This window comes from Abrus precatorius, unplaced genomic scaffold (genome assembly GCF_003935025.1).
Source record: "Abrus precatorius isolate BTA unplaced genomic scaffold, Abrus_2018 Scaffold2, whole genome shotgun sequence".
Classification (NCBI taxonomy): domain Eukaryota; kingdom Viridiplantae; phylum Streptophyta; class Magnoliopsida; order Fabales; family Fabaceae; genus Abrus; species Abrus precatorius.
Window position 1 is genome coordinate 1,988,702 of NW_020874362.1, and position 20,145 is coordinate 2,008,846.

The 20,145-nt window shown below is 24.6% G+C and overlaps 1 protein-coding gene across 1 annotated transcript; it reads right to left on the minus strand.

Annotated features, from left to right (window-relative positions):
* Positions 1-10,246: 10,246 nt before the first annotated feature.
* LOC113858675 (protein IRX15-LIKE-like) lies at positions 10,247-11,521 on the minus strand. The gene has a single exon (XM_027491396.1). The coding sequence runs from the start codon at positions 11,438-11,440 to the stop codon at positions 10,496-10,498; it is 945 nt and encodes a 314-aa protein (XP_027347197.1). The 5' UTR covers positions 11,441-11,521; the 3' UTR covers positions 10,247-10,495.
* Between the last annotated feature and the right edge of the window lie 8,624 nt (positions 11,522-20,145).

Genomic DNA, 20,145 nt, shown 5'->3' on the forward strand with positions numbered 1-20,145 from the left:
CAAATATATTTAACTGGAAACAATAAACCAAAATATTGACTTTAATTTGAAACAATTAATAAAATATGTTGTTTTACTGAAGTTTGAAATTGACCTAAATTTATTAAAAGAAAGAGTTATATTTTTTAACATTAAGAGTTAAAAAAAAATAGATATAAACATTTTACATAAACTTATTAGTCATAACAACAATAAAAAAAAAATAGATATAAACATTTTACATAAACTTATTAGTCATAACAACAATCAATGATAAAGTTAATTCATATTCATAAACTTGACATTCCAAAATAAATCCCATTGACCTTGCAGTGTAAAGATATATAGAAGGAGTATGAATTAATATAACAACACACTGGTGTTACATAACTTAAAACACTGATTTATTTATTTTGAAGTATAAAAGAATAACAAATTGTAATGAAAAACTCCAAACTATATTGTGACGGTCAAGTTCTAAGGTTGTAACAAAAGTTTCTATGTTTACGAGAAAAATTTGCAGGTTGTAAACAAATAAATTCAAGAGCAATTTAGGAATTAGATTTTAGGTCTTTTTAGATTTTTTTTAAGTCTATAGTTTAAATGTAATGTCTAAATTGACGTTGTAAAGCAAAATATTATGCGAGAATGGGAAATAACAATTATGTAGAACCAAAATGAATATAGAAGTTTTACAAAGACATGTTAAACAAGAACTAAATAATAGGAACAGAAACAAGAAGAATGAACTAAAACAAATTGCAGAAATGTAAACCTATGACTCTTCACAGTGAACAACAATGACCGTGAGTCTCTTGGTAACTAGTGTCTAGTTCAGTGCAAAATTTCAGCATATAGAGAGTTTAGGTATCACGCCTGGGTGCAAAAAGTCGTCCCTTGAAAAATAAAGTTTTGTGGTATTTATAGGTAGATGGACCACCACCATTCTCCTCTTTTCGCAGGCATTTCTCAGTAATTGCCTTCTATACGTGCTTATCTTTAACCGTTGCTGCCCATTACTGCCCATTATCCATGACTGCTTCTGATCGTGCTGACGGTTGTGGCTTCTTTCATAACTACTACCGCTCACAATCTTTCTTCGTGTCTTGAACTTTCAACTGATGGTAACTGCTAATAACCATTTTGAGCCTTATAATTCTTTTGATATCACTCTTTTAGCCCTATCATGTGTCTTGTGGATTTAGAATATTTTTCCTATGATTTTTTATTTTTTAACCAATTTTGAGAGAAATCTGATAGCTCATTCAATCTTGTGGACTTAGAATAATTTCTTCCTCGGTTTTTATTTTTTGACCAATTTTGAGAGAAATCTTAGAGATCTTCTAGACCTGTAAACTTAGAATAATTTCTTTCTCAGTTTCTACTTTTCAACAAATTCTGGGAGAAATATGAGAGTCCATTCAATCTTGTGCACTTAGAATAATTTCTTCATCAATTTCAATTTTTTGAGTAATTATGAGGGAAGTCTAGGATCTCACTCATTTTTGTGAACTTCAAATATTTTACTTGTCAATTCTTGTTTTTCGACCAATTCTAGGTGTTAGGACTTGAAAATCTTCAAAAATTTCTCGAAAGACCTTCAGTCTTGTGGATTTAAAATATTTTCCTTGTCAGTCCTATTTTTTTACTAGTTTTGATTATTTTCAATTCAAGAACTAGAAAATCTTCAGAAACTCTTCAAAAAAACCTTCAGTCTTATGAACTAGAATAATTTTCTTGTCAGTCTTATTTTTTGACCAAAAATGGGTCTCTTCATATTCTGTCAAAACTGCTTGAAATATGACCTTCTTGAAGAGGCTCTTCTTCAAATCTCCTTGAAAGGCTACCCACTTTGACAAAGAATGAGTTTTCTTATAACTCTTCAAAACTACTCGAAATATGGTCACTTTCTTGATGAAGGATGAGGCTCTTTTCATGATCCCTCAAAAACTATTCAGAAATGCAATTTTTTCAGCATGAAAAGACTCTTCTCTAGACTGTCCTAAACTCCTTGAAAAATAGATCCTCCAACAAGATTTTAGGACTTAGATAATTTTACAAATTCATAGTTTGTCAAAGTGTGAAAGCCTATGATTTCTTGATTTTTTTTAGTCAAAAGTTATGTCCATACTATTGAACTTCGAAATGTATTTCTTTTTGAAAGAACATATTTTATTTCCTACTATAAAAGTAGAAGATTTTATAACTTAAAAAAAAAAAAATTCTCCTAAGCACCCTCATAACACCTTATAATATAACTATTTATTTACTCTTATGTTTTAAACTACAATGACACACATACAATTTATTTACTTAATGCATGATGTTCATGGTAATGCACCTTGGTCGAATTGTAAAATGATTGTAATGTTTTTTTGCGTTATGTCATAATATTGTTGTAATACTTGGTAATATGGATCATTATTTACATATACAATACAATAAACGATTGTTAAATTAACAAGTATTATGTTACACATTTTTTAACATATGTAACGAGTTAAATATGTAAAACGTATGTTGTAATGGTGTTTACCAGAAGTTAACTCATAAAGTAAAGTTAATTAAAAGAAAAAATTAAGTCTTAAAAATTTGTTGTTCACATCGTTGAATAACATAAATAATAGATAAAATAATAAAATTATTTTTATATTGAAAGTTTTATTTATCATTGTGACTCATGAAAACCGAAGGAAAATACTACTTTTAGTGGATAATTATGTTATTTATAGTTATTGAAAGAACATATATTTTCATTTTGAAATAAAAATATTTAATGGCAATATACTGTATAAATACAATGACCATTTCCGTTCTTATTGTCGTCTAGCCATAATTTTTTATTGTTATATTGCAAATAATTTACTATGTCAACATCATTATCACATAAAATAATCTGACAATTTTATAATTTTTAATTGTGTACATAAAATTTTCGATTAGTCATAATATATTTATTACATAAAATTTGTTTCTTGGAAATTACATTATAAAAATATGTATTGAATAATATTGAATAAATTATAATGAATATCGATATGTGATTATATTCGTTAAGGAAGTCTTTGGGTTTATATTAACATATAAAATTATAAATAATGTAAAGAAAATGACGTCAATTTCAACATGTAAATTTATTTTTAGTGCATACTTATGAAGTTCTTTTTAAATCACAGATTTAGATTTGTTGTAGAAAAAGATGATTTTTAATAAAATTAAATAAATATTATGTGATATATATGAGATAGAATTTTCTCACACTAGTATAAGTCTAAAAAATTTTACATTTAATTTGAGTTTTTTATTTAACTAACAGGTTATAATATATTACTTTGCTGATTATTAGATATAAGTTAAATAAAAAGTTTAAATCGAGTGTAAGATACACTAGTGTGAGAATATTTTTTCTCATATATATATTATAAATTAAAAAAATCTATATATCTAAACAAATCCAGAGCAATGACATGGATAACCAATTCATATATCTATTTAACTTACATATAACATGTTATAATATATTATTTTACTAACTCTTATATATAAGTTCTAAGTTAAATGAAAGGCTTAGATAGAGTGTAAGAGTTTTTAAACTTACCTAGTGTGAAAAGATTATCTCTTATATATATGTGTGTGTATTATAAATTTAAAAACACTTTAACATGGTGAAATTACATAATATGGGTAACCAATTCATATATCTATTTGTTTCAACATGGTGAAATTACACTTTAACATAAAACTTTTGATCTTCAATTAACAATGTTAAATATGTGAAAGCTATCCAAATTAGTGTTCATAACTTGAATCTCTACCTTAAAATTTATTTAATGAGACACCAAGAAAAGTTATTAGCCTTAATTAAACAAAAACCATTGTAGAAAGCCCTCAATTTAACATTAATAGAAAATGTTACTCAAGTTGTTACTAAAAGCAAACATGACTTTGACTTGAAATACCTTACTTATCCCTTCAAATAGATACTTTATATGAACAAGTTAATTCATCTATATTTACAAGATAAACATATTAAATATTTTTATATAAATTAAAGTTTCTATCTTCGTCGTGTTTACTATTAGGACGAGATAAGTTTTATACTTTTATAAAATAATTTTTTATTAAATATATGTATATATATAATCTTATCATTTACCATTACATTATACTGTCACTATCACTCTCATCATTGTCACTATCATTATTATTATCATTATCATTTTCATTGATCATAACTTTTATCATTACACTATCACTATTACTCTCATCATTGTCACTATCATTATTATTATTATTATCACTTTTATTAATCACAACTTTCATCATTACAGCTAAATTATTCTAACTATTATCATTATTCTTATTACTTTTATAATCATTTTCTTCCTAAAAAAATGAACTCAAATACATAACAAGTGATATGTATATTTTGAATTTAAAAACTAATATTCAATTTTGAAAACTAAAAACTAAAATATCATTGAAACCAAATCCATAAAAAAAAATTAATTTTTTAATTAAAATTACTTAAAAAAGACATTGTTATAATTTTGTCTCTTATTTATCAATTGTATTTTTTCTTATCAAATAGTAAATGTGTGAAAAGTTAAAAATATATAATTTAAATAGAGATACTTTACTTATGATAATAAAATTAAATATTATTAAAAAATTTCTTAATTCCTATGTATAACCTTAAACAATAAAATAAAATAAAGAAGTAACCAATAATAAGAATGGGTGATGACCCTAAACAATACTACGACATTACTCTTGTGTGTGATAAACCTGTTATCAAACACAGTGAAATATAAGTTTTCAGGCATAGAGTACTCTTAAGTCTTAACTATAAAATTACAATATTACGACATTAATAGTTCACATTCAATCACTTCTCCACAATCTCAAAAAGAAAAAAGAAAATTTTAAATATTTATAAAACAAAAATGAAGCATTAAATACAATCCATGTCAGAAAAAACATTTAACTTTTGTTTGGTTCCAACTTAACACTGTTGATTTAAGGGAATAAAATGAAGAATATCTAATATATTGAACAATGCATGCCTTTCAAGCGATGAATCCTTACTCTCTTCCACGTTAACAATGGCACCGTTGTCGCAAATCTTACTCAAAAGAGTTATTTGAACTGCACATAATTTGATTTGGCTCAGTTTGACTAGTATTTAAAAATCGACGAAATATTAGTTTAACTTAAATTTGTTTTATGAGTTTTTATTTATTATTAAATTATTAAATTTTTCAAATTTTTATTTATTATTATATAATTTTTAATTATTTTTAAATTGAGTAAACAGTTACTAAAAAGTTAAATTGAGTTTGTTGGATAAATAAGAAATAGAGAATAGAATTGATGATTAAAAGGATAAATTATAAAAAAAAAATTAAAAGTATTGATAGAAAAAAAATGAAGATATCCAATTGAGAAAATTGAAAATTTAAACAAAATATAAGTTTGCACTATGTATTTGTATAATGTTATGATAAAATTAGATAAAAAATAGTTTTTATATAAAAATTAATAAAAATTTATTATAAATGAAATTCAGTTTGATTTTAAAAATAAGAATAAAACTAAATCAACCACAATAAATTCAGTTTTCAATATTTATTAATTTGCATCAATTTATCGATTTGAAAATAATTCGTTTTGGTCATAAATGTGTATAATTAATTATAAGTAATAAATTACCATATCAAAATTATAAAGTGTATAAAAAAAATATATAAACATTCACATGTTAATAAAATAAAAAAAATTATATTTTTCTAATAACAATAAAATTAATCAAATTCTCTAATTAAATATAATTTCAATGTTTAAATAATTAAATTATTTTCTTAAAATTACTAACATAAATAACTAAGTAGCTAAATCTACACATTATTGAACCAGGAAAATGGTATAACACATACATAATGAAATAATTAATAATTGAGCCGAAGATAAGATATTATATAAGTATACCGTTACTTAATTGCATAGAAAAAAGTTATCAAAATATTGAATTTTTATTTTTTTATTTTGATTTTATTGGTTAAATATTGCATATGTACGGTGCTTTCAAAATATATATTACAAACATGATTACAACAAAATGCATGAATTGGTTTTTTTATTATTTTTTTCATTTATTTTAAAATTTTATGAAAATATAATTAATAATTTTTAAATATTATTTTTTATTTATTTAATATAATTATGATTGATAAACTGAGAACTAAATTAAATATTTTAGATTGAATAATATTTTTATAAATATAATATTTTTGTCGCAATTAAAATCAGACGGAATGACAAAAAGGAAGAATGATAAAAAGAATATTATAATCAGTTAAAAAAAATACTGATGACAATAAGTCGTCACCAAAGTTTATTAAAAAAAATTAATAAAAATATCTTAGAAACTAGATTTGTGCAGTTGTTTACGTGTAAAGAAAATATCAGCACTTAGGAGATCCATTTTGATTATTAAAACAGTTAACTTATAATTAATTGTGTAAAAATTATTTTAACATTAAAAATATTTATTTCACTCTAAAAGAAATTAATTAATATTTTTTACTATTTTTAAATTTGTTATTATTATTATTTTTTAGATTTATTTATAATTTTTACAATTTTTGAGAGATTTTAATTTTATTTTTTTAAAATAAAGAAACACAATAAAAAAAAGTATTTGAATTAAAGGATGAGTTATTTATAAAAATATTATTCTTTTTTTTTCATTTTTGCATTAAAGACATATATTGTAAAAAAAAAAAACTTATCTTTGATACTGTATTTTTTTTATGAAATAAAATAAATTTTTTATTTTTTATTTTTTATAAAAAAAATGTGCTTAAAATTATTCTTAGTTTAAAACAATTTTAAAAAATTTTAAATTTAAAAAAAATTTTAAAAAATATTTTTGGACTTGACGGTCATATTCTCACTCTTACATACTCCGTGTGCAACTGAAGAATTAATTAATAATCAAGTTTTATGTCCAAAACTTAAAATTCTCATAAAAAACTAAATTGTTTGGAAAAACATTTAATTTTTAACTATCTAACAAAAAGTTATAGAGTATATAGAATAAGAATAGATCTTTGAATATTATAGATTTAAACAATAATTTTTTTTAGTAAATTTTAATAATAAATTATTATATTGTATAATATATTGTATAAATTATTCATCTAGTCACACACTTTATAAATATATTGTATAATAAATCGCAAGATAAAAAAAATTTAATTATAATAATTCTTTTAATTTTTTATTTGAATTACTGAAAATTAATATCATACATGATATTTTATATATATATATATATATATATATATATATATATATATATCTTAAAAATGCATTTAAAATATTAAAGTGACGCAGATAAATCTCCCATTATGCTTCTCCTTCCTGACGAAGATATTGATTCGGCTTTGAGACGCATTCTCTTCTACTTGCACGGAAACAATATTTGCTGTATCTTATCCAAGCAACCAGTGATTGGGGAAGAGGCCCAATACATATATGAAGTTGACTTCTAAGCAACCCAAGAGCTTGCATTGGTTCAACTTCATTTAACTAAGAGCCAAGTTCACTTCAAAAACAACGCACCATACTTATTGAAGCACCTTCCATCCAACTACAAGCGACCTTAAACTTTAGGGTTAGGTCTATCGTCGTCGCTATCACACAACTAATTAATGCACCTAATGCTATTTTTATAAGAGGAGACACCAACCTTCCAATTAATTTGCCTCATCCTCTAAATATCTTATTCTCTTTCTTAAACCATTTCAAAACCAAATTACCTGTTTCAATGAATCAGAGGCTACCTTTGAAAACACCAGTTGGCTGTTGACTACCCTTGATAAGATAAATTGTTTACACATTCTAAGAGCATTTATAAATATTTTTAAAATTGAACTACTAAAATTGATTAAAAATATATATCCACATATTATATTCTACTGTTCATTAGTTTAATTACACTTGAATAGGATTAAATTAGTAATAATAAAATCATCGTAGATTAACTGGGAAGAAGTATTTTGACTTAATCTTTAATTATAAATTTGAATCTCAATTAAATATTCAGAAGACAAATTTTATCACTCATAATAAAAAAAATCTATAATATAAAAAATATTAATAATAATAATATTATGCATGAATTTTTCTATTTAATACGAGAAATATCTTAATATGTTATATAGTCTTTTTAAATTTTTAATTAATTTTTTTACTTTAAAAACAGTACAAATTTAATTCCTTCATTGTTTTTTTTTACCTAAAATGGTTAAATTTTCAAATTTTGACTCAAAGTATTAATTATCTGAAAAAAATTGAATTATTTAAAAACTATCTTAAAACACATCAAATATAATTAAGTCCAATAAAAACATTTTATATGAAAATATTAATTTAAACCAAAATTTTGCCCTAATTTTAATTGATTCCTGATCAGTTTGATCCATTTTCTGCTCCATCAATTTTATAAATATTTTAAACTTGTGACCTGATTTGTTATTGGTCCGACCAATTGAACTGGTTGGTCCCATCCAATTCTAACAACAATAATATGTACCAAGGCAATGAAAATATTAACCATGACATGTGGTATGAAATTGAATTTGTATTATCAAAGATGAATTCAACAACAACAAAAAAAAGCCAAATAAAGTCAAATTTTTATTTATTTTTTCTAATAAAAGAAGCTAAAAGCCCAAATAAATAAACTCAAATTTTAAAAGGTGTAAAAGTGATTAAAAACATAGATATACAATATGACCAAGATAGAATTAATATTTTAACAAATAAGTATGACTCGTAAACTAAAATGTTACTGTTTATCTAATTATTTTGGAACTTTAATTTGTATTGGTATAAAATGTTTAAATAAAAATATAAATATAGCTAAAATTTTTCAAAACATGTACAGTATCTAGAATAAAAATACACCTTTAATATATTAAAAAAAATTGAATGCACATTTAATATTAGCATAACACATGACTACTATATAAAAACATCTTTAGTTTTTTTTTTAAGCTTTTACGCAGTGATGTCAGGATGAGTCATCTGATTAGATCAGCCGCTTTGAACTCTTCTATTTTTCATAAAATAAAAATATAAGCTTCATTTAAATCAAAATTATATGATACTTCTAAAAGTTACAGGTTCAGATACATTTAATAAAAAAATAATATGCGTTAATTTATATTTTACTTCATGTATGACATGTATTTTTTTTTTAAAAATGTTATTTTTAACACTTTAAAATCAATTTTATAGAATTAATAATTTGAAATCCAGGTACTTTTTAACACTAGTTGATAGTGCTTTGTTCTAGAATCAATCAAAGTAACAAGTTTTGAAAACTGTTCCACTTGTAGAATAATTTTTATTAGTGCATGGGGTGAGTTACATGTGAAAACTCTTGATTATTTTGTTATCTCACACAAAGTAAAATAATTTAATATATCATTTAGTGTAGTAATATGTATATACAATGTAACAATTAATTTTGATGAGATTCAATGCAGACTTGTTGAACGTGGTTATGTCAGAAGAAATATAACATTTTGATAGATGAGTAAAATTAAAAATTAATGAAATTAAAAGTTGATGACAATAGATGACTTTTTTATGAAATTCCTTCAAATAAACAAAAGATTCATGTTCATTTAAAATTTTCAATTATAAATTATAAGTTTCACAATTGATTTTAGCAACACAATAATTTTTTTTATTGAGTTTAACTTTTTTATCAATTTTTTCTAGGAAAGAAAGTTATAAGAAAAATTAAAAATGAAAAAAAAATTAAATATAATTATCAAATTTAACTTTAAATTTTAAAATAATCTATAATTGATTAATGTAAAATTTTAATTACAATAATTAAAAAAGATTATTACAACTAATCTTTAAAAAGATAACATTAATTATACGAAGGCATTTTAATACCCATGTTTAATTTTTATTAAATCGTGAAATAAATATATTTAAAATTTCTCAAATTTTTTAAACGGCAGTAATCACCTAGTTTAAATTCAACCTTTAATTATATCAGTGATTACAAAAACTATGAAGTTTTTAAAATAAAAAAATCTTTATGTATAAAGACAAAAAGAGGAGGGAAGGGTGGGACCAACCCTGGCCCTCTCTACGTCGGTACCGACAGAAGCAACTAAACAAATCATTTTCGCTTTCTTTCTCTTGGCATAATCTCTCTCTCCTAAGAGTCGTTTCGCTGATGTAGATGGTATGCAATATCCTGAACTGAATTTGTTGTAAACTTGAATTCATTGAAGAAATTACAATTGACAGTGCCACAAAATGGAAAGGTAAAAACAAAAAGAATTATTTTTTACAAGCTGCAGCCAAGGAGTAAACAAAATGTAGCAATGGAAAGGATGAATGATAAATACCCAGAAGGATGATGACCCAATTGTGACTAACATGATTCTGAGCACCTTACAGTAGTCTTGATAAGAAACATTAACTAAGTTGATGAAGAAGCCTTTGACCCTGAAGATGATTGATTCTTACAATACTGGGCACTACTTTCTTCCATCCTTTCCAACAGATAATGTCCCAAACTCTCACTTGCCTCCAACAAATTCTCACCGCACAAAAACTCGCTCCCACAAACCTTTTGCACTTCCCCAGAAAAGTCATGCAAAAACACATGAGTCTTAGGGTTTCCACCCTTTTTGCTTCTTGCAAGAACGCCGGCGGTGAAAATCGCCGACATTCTGCCTGGAGCATCCGGCCAATCGCCACGTGGCCCGTCCACTAGTATGACATCCCAGTCAACCTCGTACACGTGGTTGGGTAGGTCGTTGAGTCCTAGTTTGCAGTCTGAGAAGAGAAGATTTTGCACTGGCTTGCATTCATTTGCTACCTGTTCTTTAGCTGAGGCTATGAGCTCTTTCATCTCACTCCTTTTGGTTGTGTATTGCACGTCATAGACATCGATTTCTGGGTGCTTTTCTTCAAAGTATGCAGCGTAGTAGCGGTTTTCTTCGATGAAAACTGTTCTACCATTGTGGTTGAGGGCTTTCCACAGAAGGGTCTCGGGTGTGAGGCCAAAGATGAGGAAATTGCACGGGGATGAGCATTTTCTGAGCACGTCAGAGATGGGTTTGAGGTCAGAGTGGGGCATGCGGTAGGTGTCATTGGATTTTGAGGCATAGTGGAGGAGAGTGTTGATCACTGTGGCTGGCAAAGGAGCACTTCCTAGGCCAGAAACGGGGGGGGAAGAGGCAATCACGGAAGAAGTTGCAGTGGTAATGAAGGTTGATTCTCTTGTGTATATGAGGGTAACAAGGAAAGCAAGAGTGAGAATTGATATGAAGGCTAGAAGCCATAAGCGATTTGAGCTTCCTTGTTTTTGGATATAAGGGTGGAGGAGGATGAGTTTCGTGTTGGTGTTTGTGTTTTTCATGGTGTAGAGAGAGAGAACAAAACAAAACAAAAAAGAAAACTTGGGTTTAGAATCTCTGTCCTTTGTGGCTGGTGTAGGAGAGATTCTATCCTCTGAGAGAGAATTGGGAAAGAAGGCTTGGTTTTAAAGAAGTATTGGAATAGCATAAGAGAGAGTTGAAGCAATGTTCTGGGAGAAAAATATTGAGAGTGACCTTACATTAACCCTCCTACAAGCCTCTAGACTAGAACTGAAAATAACGTTAATGAGAGGGATTATGTGTAATTTGTTATAGCTGAATATGATCATTGTTGATGTGGTTGGTATATTGCATTAATGAATTAATTCCTAATGTAGATTGTTTATTTTATGAAGGATTGTTCGTGCTGAACCAAAAAGGGGTAGTGGCAGAAAAGTGCTGCTTTGGGGTGGTTGGACCTGAGATGAGAGCGAAGGTAGAGACAATAGCCGTAGCGACCCAGTAACTAATTACAAGCCAGAAGTCGCTTTTCCTTGTTGATTTAAAGATTTTGTTCCTACGTAACCACCCTTTAGAATATTGGTAATTTCTGAGACAAATAGCTACTCCTGAATGAGACAAAGTAACTGCAACGATTCGCGCCCGTGAAACACATGCCATCACTGACTCTTTTTTGTAGTTAGTAGTGGTGGATATACTAACACCTTGAGACGATTTCAAAGTATCCTTCTATTCTCGGCTTTTAATTTGGTTTTAGAAGCATAATTTTCAGCTTGGTACCTCATAAGTCAAAATATTAAGTTTCAATCTATGGAACATCATAGAGAACCAGCAACGTGTACTTCCTCTCGAGAATTATTCTCTCTTCATAGAACTAATTATTCTCGAGATTTTATTTTATATTTTTACATATACTGTATTATATTGACTATAAAGTCCTTTCAACTATTCTCTCTTCTACAATTTGAATTGTATTTTAAAAAATCAAATCGCTTACCACTGTAATTTGAGAATGAATGACAACAAATATAAACATATAATTAGTTAAAAGGACTATCGGTAACAGAAATTTTATATTTACATAACGTATATTTAAAGAACACGTTATAAAAATTTATTAAAAATATAAAATTTATACATTAATAACACTAAATACTATAATTTTTATAAAAAAAAATATTATTTAATAATTTTTTATTATGTTCTTTGACACATACATTAAAATGAATTTATGTTTGGTCATCCTGTATTTAAACCTTTGGGAAAATCAAGGCCCGAGATAGACAAGGGCCTCATTCAAGACGTTTTGAAGATTATACATAAAAAAAACTATTCCAATGATCCAGGAACTAAATGAGCAAATCTCCACAGAACTCTCCAAAAACAACAGTAAAAGGCTCAGTTCTTCTTTCTTTCTTTAACCCCCTCACCGTATCCCAAAAAAGAGTGCTTGTTGCTGTATAAAAAGAATAATATTAACTTCAAATTTTAAAGTTGAGCTTAAATAATTAATAAAAATAATATTTATTATATTTTTATGTTTCTAATATAATAAATATTTTAATTTTTAAATTAAAAATATTACTTTTGAATACTTAAAATTAATCTTAAAATCAAAAATCAGTAAAACTGACATAAAAATGGTACATGACGTGGGAAGATGCTATCTCAGTATTTTGTTGTGAAAGCCTCGAAAGGTAGAGTTGTCCCTTTTCGTCAAAATTTAAGAAAGTGATAAACTGCCGAGTTAAAAAACATAAAAGATTACAAAGTGATGAGCTGACACTTGCCAAGACTGGATCAACTCTGCACCTTTAATCAAAACGCTTAAATCTATTTTTGAAAAAGAAATTTCTTTGTATATATATGTCTATGGCATTTGTCAAAATGCCTTTGGCCAACCTGATCATTATGACATATCCTTTGTTTGCATAGAAATAACAGTGACATGATATTGGTGGAGTGTGCTCACTGATTTGGGTCAAGTACTTATCTGAAGTGGCCATTCAAATTGTGGTAAAGAGGAGAAAAAGAGGAACAAGCAGGGACCTCCACGTGATAAAAAGGTTGGCTCATATTTTAAGCATGTCCAATTATGGATTGCAGTAATAGGCTTTCTGAAAAATATGAAAAGAAGATTCTTTCTGGAATCGACAATTGCATACATCTCAAAGCCCATGTAATCAATTATCAGTCAATAAACTCAAATTGAAGCCAAAATTTGGCCATTTGGGACTCTAATTCCAGCAAAGCATGTGAATTTTCTACGTTATGACATGGAATTATCATTTAAGATTTGGAACATTTTTATGAATGTTGTGTATCAAATACATCCTAATATTATCAGTGCCTTCGCTGTCAATGTAGGCCTATGCCAGATAAACGCAAGGGACAAAGAGGTTCGAACTCAGAACAGGAAGACAACGTAAAGATTTAGAAGAGGAGGATACCTGCCATCACAGTAAATTCAATTTTAACGATACCTAGTAAATTTGGTAGGAGCCTTCGATTATATTTAGAGACGACGGGATTTTTTTTCTCTCTATATCATAAGGATTATTTAGAGCCTTCGATTGTTTAATTATTATTCATACAAGATTGTTAAAAATATGAGAATGTTAACAAATACATTGTTTATAAGAAAGGTATTAGAAATACTATTTCACCATAACTTTTTAATTAACATTTTAGGACACTCGTTAATAAGAACCTTAACGCATGTTTAAGAAAAAACACTTGCCTCCCATTTGTTTAGCACAAGGATTCAAGAAGTTAAGAGAATACTATTATGGTTACTGTTGGAGATAAAGTAAAAGTAGATAAAATTTCACAAATAATTTTGAGTACAATTAAAAAATTATAAATCAGTACTTTTTTTCATTTCTCAATTCTCCAATATTAAAAGAAAAGATAAAAACAAATACAAGAAATTTTATTTAATCCCATTATTTTTGTTCTTATTTCCAGTAAATTTATGAATCAAATAAGATTAATTAAAAAAAAAAAATCTTTGCCCCCTTTCCTTTATTTCCCTCAAACCAAAGACACTCAAAAGTATTAGACTCTCTAACCTTTCATCAGTCAACCTCATTCGGCACAGACCCACTAGGACCAAGAAGTGCACACTTCAATGGTCAAACATTTCTTACTACTTTTACACATGTTGTGATCCTATTGATTTGGAAACAAAATTGAGAAATTCAATAATGTTGAAAGAATTATATTATTGGTAAAATTATTTTTTTTATAACACGTTTTTATCTCTTTTTCTTTTCTTCATATCAGTCATTTTATCTCGTACACTGTAAAAAAAATTATTTATTAAAAATTATTTAGTATTAAAATAATAGTATATTTTTGAATTATTAGTATAATATTTCATATTATTAATATAAACTCAAAATGTGTATACTAATAATTATTTTTTTTAATACACACTAATAGATGCTAATTCGATGTTAAAGCCTTAATAAATGACACTTTTTTATTGATATTTTTCCTTCTTGTATTTCTGTTTACCCCGTTATTGTAAAAAATAGAGTAAATGCATAAATTGATTCTTGAAAGGAACACTTTATTTATTGTTCATCTTTGAATGTTTTCGTTTGTCTAATTTAGTTCTTGATGTGTGAACTTATTAGCTTTTTGGTTCTTTAAATAACTAGTTGGTCTTAAAAGTTTTGAATTGTATAATTTGGTCTCTAAATGTCTTCATTTGCTTACATTTTTTAAGGGATTTACCAAAATGTAAATAACTTAACATATTTGGATATTAAATTGTATAAAGCAAAATTTTAGACACATGAAAAATATATAAAACATCACTTTTAGAGGTCAAGTACTCTAATTTTGAATAAATAACGTGAAAGCCTACTAATTGTGTGAAGCTTCAATACATAAGTGCAAGTTAAGTTGTTAATGTTTGACTTTATATACAGAATCAAATTAAATTTATTTTTTGAGTTATTTGTATGATCCGTCCTAGTTATCAAAGATAATTAGAAGCAAAATAAAAGTTAATATATTTGGTGCTGTTGTACATTGACAACAAATATTCCTATTCTATATTAATATTACAGCCGGACTAATATGTTGACCATTTCAACGTTTTAATAGAATATAAGATTGATAATTTTATTTTATTTTATTAAATATCTACATTTTATTAAAAATAAAATTAAAATACAAAGAGTAATTTAACACATTACATTTTTAAAAAAAAATTAATAAAGAGATTATTAATCTAATTTATATGGTCAAGTTTTCTAAAATCCTATTATGAATCACTTCAAAAAACGATACTTAGTATAATAAAGTATTTCATAAACATTTAGCACAATATTACTGAAAAAAGTATTATTCTGCTAAATTTAAATTACTTATACAAAACATACTATTACAACTAAATGTGTATTAACATCAAATCATTGAAATATTATGTATCACATTCATTCACATAGAAAGATTGTAATACAAAAAAGTGTAATATGTCTTCATCCTTTACATTAAATAATTTAAAAATTTATATGATTATATATGTCAAATTTTATATAATTTAAATATTTATAAATTTGTAAGTATATTATTTAAATTTTAATGTTTATTTATATTTAAAAAATATAATACATGTTAAAATAAAATAATACAATAAAGAATGTGCTTAATATTCTAGAAAAAAAAGACTCTACTTAATAAAAAATTTTAAATCAACCGTTAAATTTATTAATGTTGTATTCTATAAAAAATAATTAAGTGATATTAATATAAAAATATAATATTTGGTATCTTAACTTTTTCTAAGCTTAATAAACAGAAAAAATATAGGTAACATATTGATTGAAATGACCATTTTTTTTTTGTGTAAAGAAGAGGAATAAACTTTAATCATTAATGGTTAGAATTAAAATATAAAAGTTATGTAAATTTTTTAAAAAGTCATATGACAATTTTAAGTGATGGTGTGATTTTTATTTTAACCATTGTGTATGGTTATATGATTTGGATTATATCTCTTACTCTGTTAAGAAAAAACAAGAGATATAATTACAGACAGTACACAGATGGTTAAACTTTAAAAATTCACATAATTTACATATTTTAATCTTAACATTTATTATAAGATTTAATATATATATATATATATATATATATATATATATATATATATATAAAGTAAAAATCCATGATCGAATTTCAGACTTAACTTACACTCAAAGGGTCAAATGGAAGAACCCTAGATCAGATAATTGTATGTGTAAATTACTCTTGAAGTTCAGCAGCCATATGCACATTATTATTACATGAAGGAGAAATCCAATTTTAATCTGCAGAATATATATTAATTTTTTTTTCAATAAAATATAGTACTTCTAATCACACTGCATTCAGGTTGTCATATTAATTCCTCTGTGCACAACGCTTCGTAAACAACTCCATTTTATTTATGTATTTTATTAATATTAGTATAAACAGTTAATAATAATAAAATTTTATTAAAAAATTATTTATTATATTTTTATAATTTTAATATAATAATTATATATTTTTATAAAAATTTGACTGAAGTTAACAAAACATTTTATCTATTTATTTATTGATATATTTGATTTAGAAAATGACATTCACATGTTATATGGTTAGTTTTATATTTAGAGTGAGGACAGGGCATTCAAAATAGAAACAATGGTTGTGCACACAATACGCATGCGCCTCATGGACAAGGACGTCAACCGCCCGGGAGTACGGAGTGGATATAATATTACCTGTATTTATATTTATTAAAATTAGTAAATGTTTGGAGTAATTTTTATGTGTAAATTGAGAGAATATTTACATTTATTATTATTATTATTATTATTATTATTAATTTTATATTAATAAAAATTAAAATTAATAATTTATTAAAAAATATAAATATTATTCAATGAAATTAAAAAAATTATAACTTCTTAATTAAAAAAATATACTTTATTCTCTCAAATTTAGAAATAACATACTAAGTATCAATATTCATACGTTAAAAAAGTATTTATGAATATATATTTAAAATAAAAATATATTATCATATCATATTAATATAATATAAATTAACATTATAATGTCATTACCATTAAATATAGTAAAAATATTATTATAGAATGATATAAAATATAATTCATCTTATCACAAAAATATAATATTTTAAATATTATATATATATATATATATATATATATATACTACTTTATTAATTAAGCACTAGTTTTATCATTTATTATTTTAAAAAATAAAAATATATAAATTGAGTATATATTTAAATTTTGTTTAATTAAGTGTTTAATTATTATAAAAATTACTTTAAATTTAGTTTTTATAAAATATTTTATTGAAATATAATTTTTTATTAATATATCCGATCAAAATTGACACTTGTAATATTTTAATGAATTACGTTATTTAAAAGAATTAAAAATAATAGTTTATAAAAATTATATCTTAAATTTTTTTATAAAAAATAAATATAATTTATGTAACTTCAACGTACACTTAGTTAAGTCTTTAAATTTTAAAATAAAATTATAATATACTTTATATTATTTTAATTTAAAAATTTAATAAATTTGATAATTAATTTCAACTAAAAATTTAATTTAAAATTTTTTATTTTTGTATAATTTTTTAAAAATATATTTACAACATAAAACTAAACGTGTAGGATGTTTTCAATTAATTTTAGTTTTCCTCCGGATTAAAAATAAGTACGAAATAAAAATATATGCATAAGACACATGGTACTGTTTAAATTATATAGACATTTTAAAATAAAAAATATAAATTTATATATGTATTATATTGTATGTATTTATTTTTTTTATTATTTTAAGAATCATTTTATATAATATTTAGAATGTCTTTTAAATGCTTTCTTGTTTTAGCATTGAAAAATGAAAAGATGATAAGAGGTTTATTTATTTATTTCGAAAAATTGATTAAGCAAAAATAAAAAATAAATCAAGGTGTGCAAATCGATCTGCAGCCTAATTCGCATTAATTTTAATTTTAAAATTCTATTTTACTAAATTAACATAGAAACAGACATTTCCTAAATTGAATTTTTAACGTGTGTATGCGGAATTGACGTTGGAAAATGTGTTTATTTATCTCCAAACTGGCTTCCTAACATCATCCTCTTACAAAATTATGGTTTTCTCAGTCTTATATCTATTTTGATACCACTTTTAATAACTATGAATAAATTATACAAACATTAATTAAAAAAAATAGTACCTGTTTTTTAATGAGCATTGCATATACATGCTAGAAACTCATGAATTACTTATGAACACATAAAAAAAATATATTTTTAACAATGTAATGAAATTCAAAACTCAAATTAGGCTGCTATAAATGAGTTAAGTAATACTATTTTTAACTCAATCTAATGAGTTTTGAAATCCAATTAGGTTGATATATTTTGACAGTTATAAAAATAAATTAAAAGTTCCAAGAGCAGTGTTTTTTGAAAAATAAAAAATAAACTTGGACATAGATAAATTATTTGATGGTTTAAATATATTTTTTATATTTTAATAATATATTTTTAAATAATTTAAGTTCTTATAATTTTGTAAATTTTGTTTTAGTTTCTATTACATTATTTAATACAATACTACCGCATGTCAATCTATTTATTGGATCATGTCAGCGATATAAATGTGAAAGCAATAAGATATTTAAACTTTATTTTATTATTTATTTTCACAAAATAAACGTGAATTCTTTTTTTATTATTATCACCTGTTAGTGAAGTTAACGCCTTTTAAGTACAATTAGTTTAATGTTTTTCCAACGGCAGATGTTTTTTAATTTATATTAAATTATATTGATATTTATTTAAAAATTTTCAATAAAAAAATATTTATCTTAATGTTTTCATCAATATTAATTAAATTTTTTCAATCAAAATTAGATAATATAAGTTTACAAAATCACTATAAATTTTTTTGTATTTTTTAAAACTACATATTTGAAATGTTCATGTTGTGATATTTTATAATGAATAATATCATATTTGATGATTCAAATAAAGTTTTAAAATTAATGGATTTATATTTTCTTTTCAATAGTATTTATAAAGCGTTGAACAGACTGTTTAGTACATTTCATTTAAACTTGTGAAAAAGAATTATGACGTAAATGTCAATAATAGTCAATCGAAGTCAGATGAATAGCACTCAATTGCTGAATTGCGGATTGCGGATTGCGGAAAGCACATTTCCATTTCATCATTATTATCGTACACGTAAACATAAATCATGGTGACATTCATGTCGATAAACATTATAGAAGAGCATATTACCCGTTTTAGTGGTTTTAAATAATTATTTTTAAAAAATATTTTAAAATTTATTAAAAAAATAATTTTTAAGTTTTTTATTTTTTAACAGTGGTAAGATTTTTTAATAAATTTTTATTGAAAATAGACTATTAATTAAAATTTGAAAATTGAATATAATAAAGAATATATTATTATAATTATTGTTACTTGAAATTACTTAATATGGACTAAGAAGTGACGTTAATAATATTTTTAACAACCATCATAAACTGAAAGTACGATGATTGAAGAAAATGGAGATGGGATAGGGAATGGGCGTTGTAGAGTTGTGGTTTGATGGATAGGAACAAGGAAGGAATGAAGAGCACAGGATTAACATTAATTAATAAAATGAAAAAGGAGAGAAAAGAAAAAGAGTTGTTAATGATA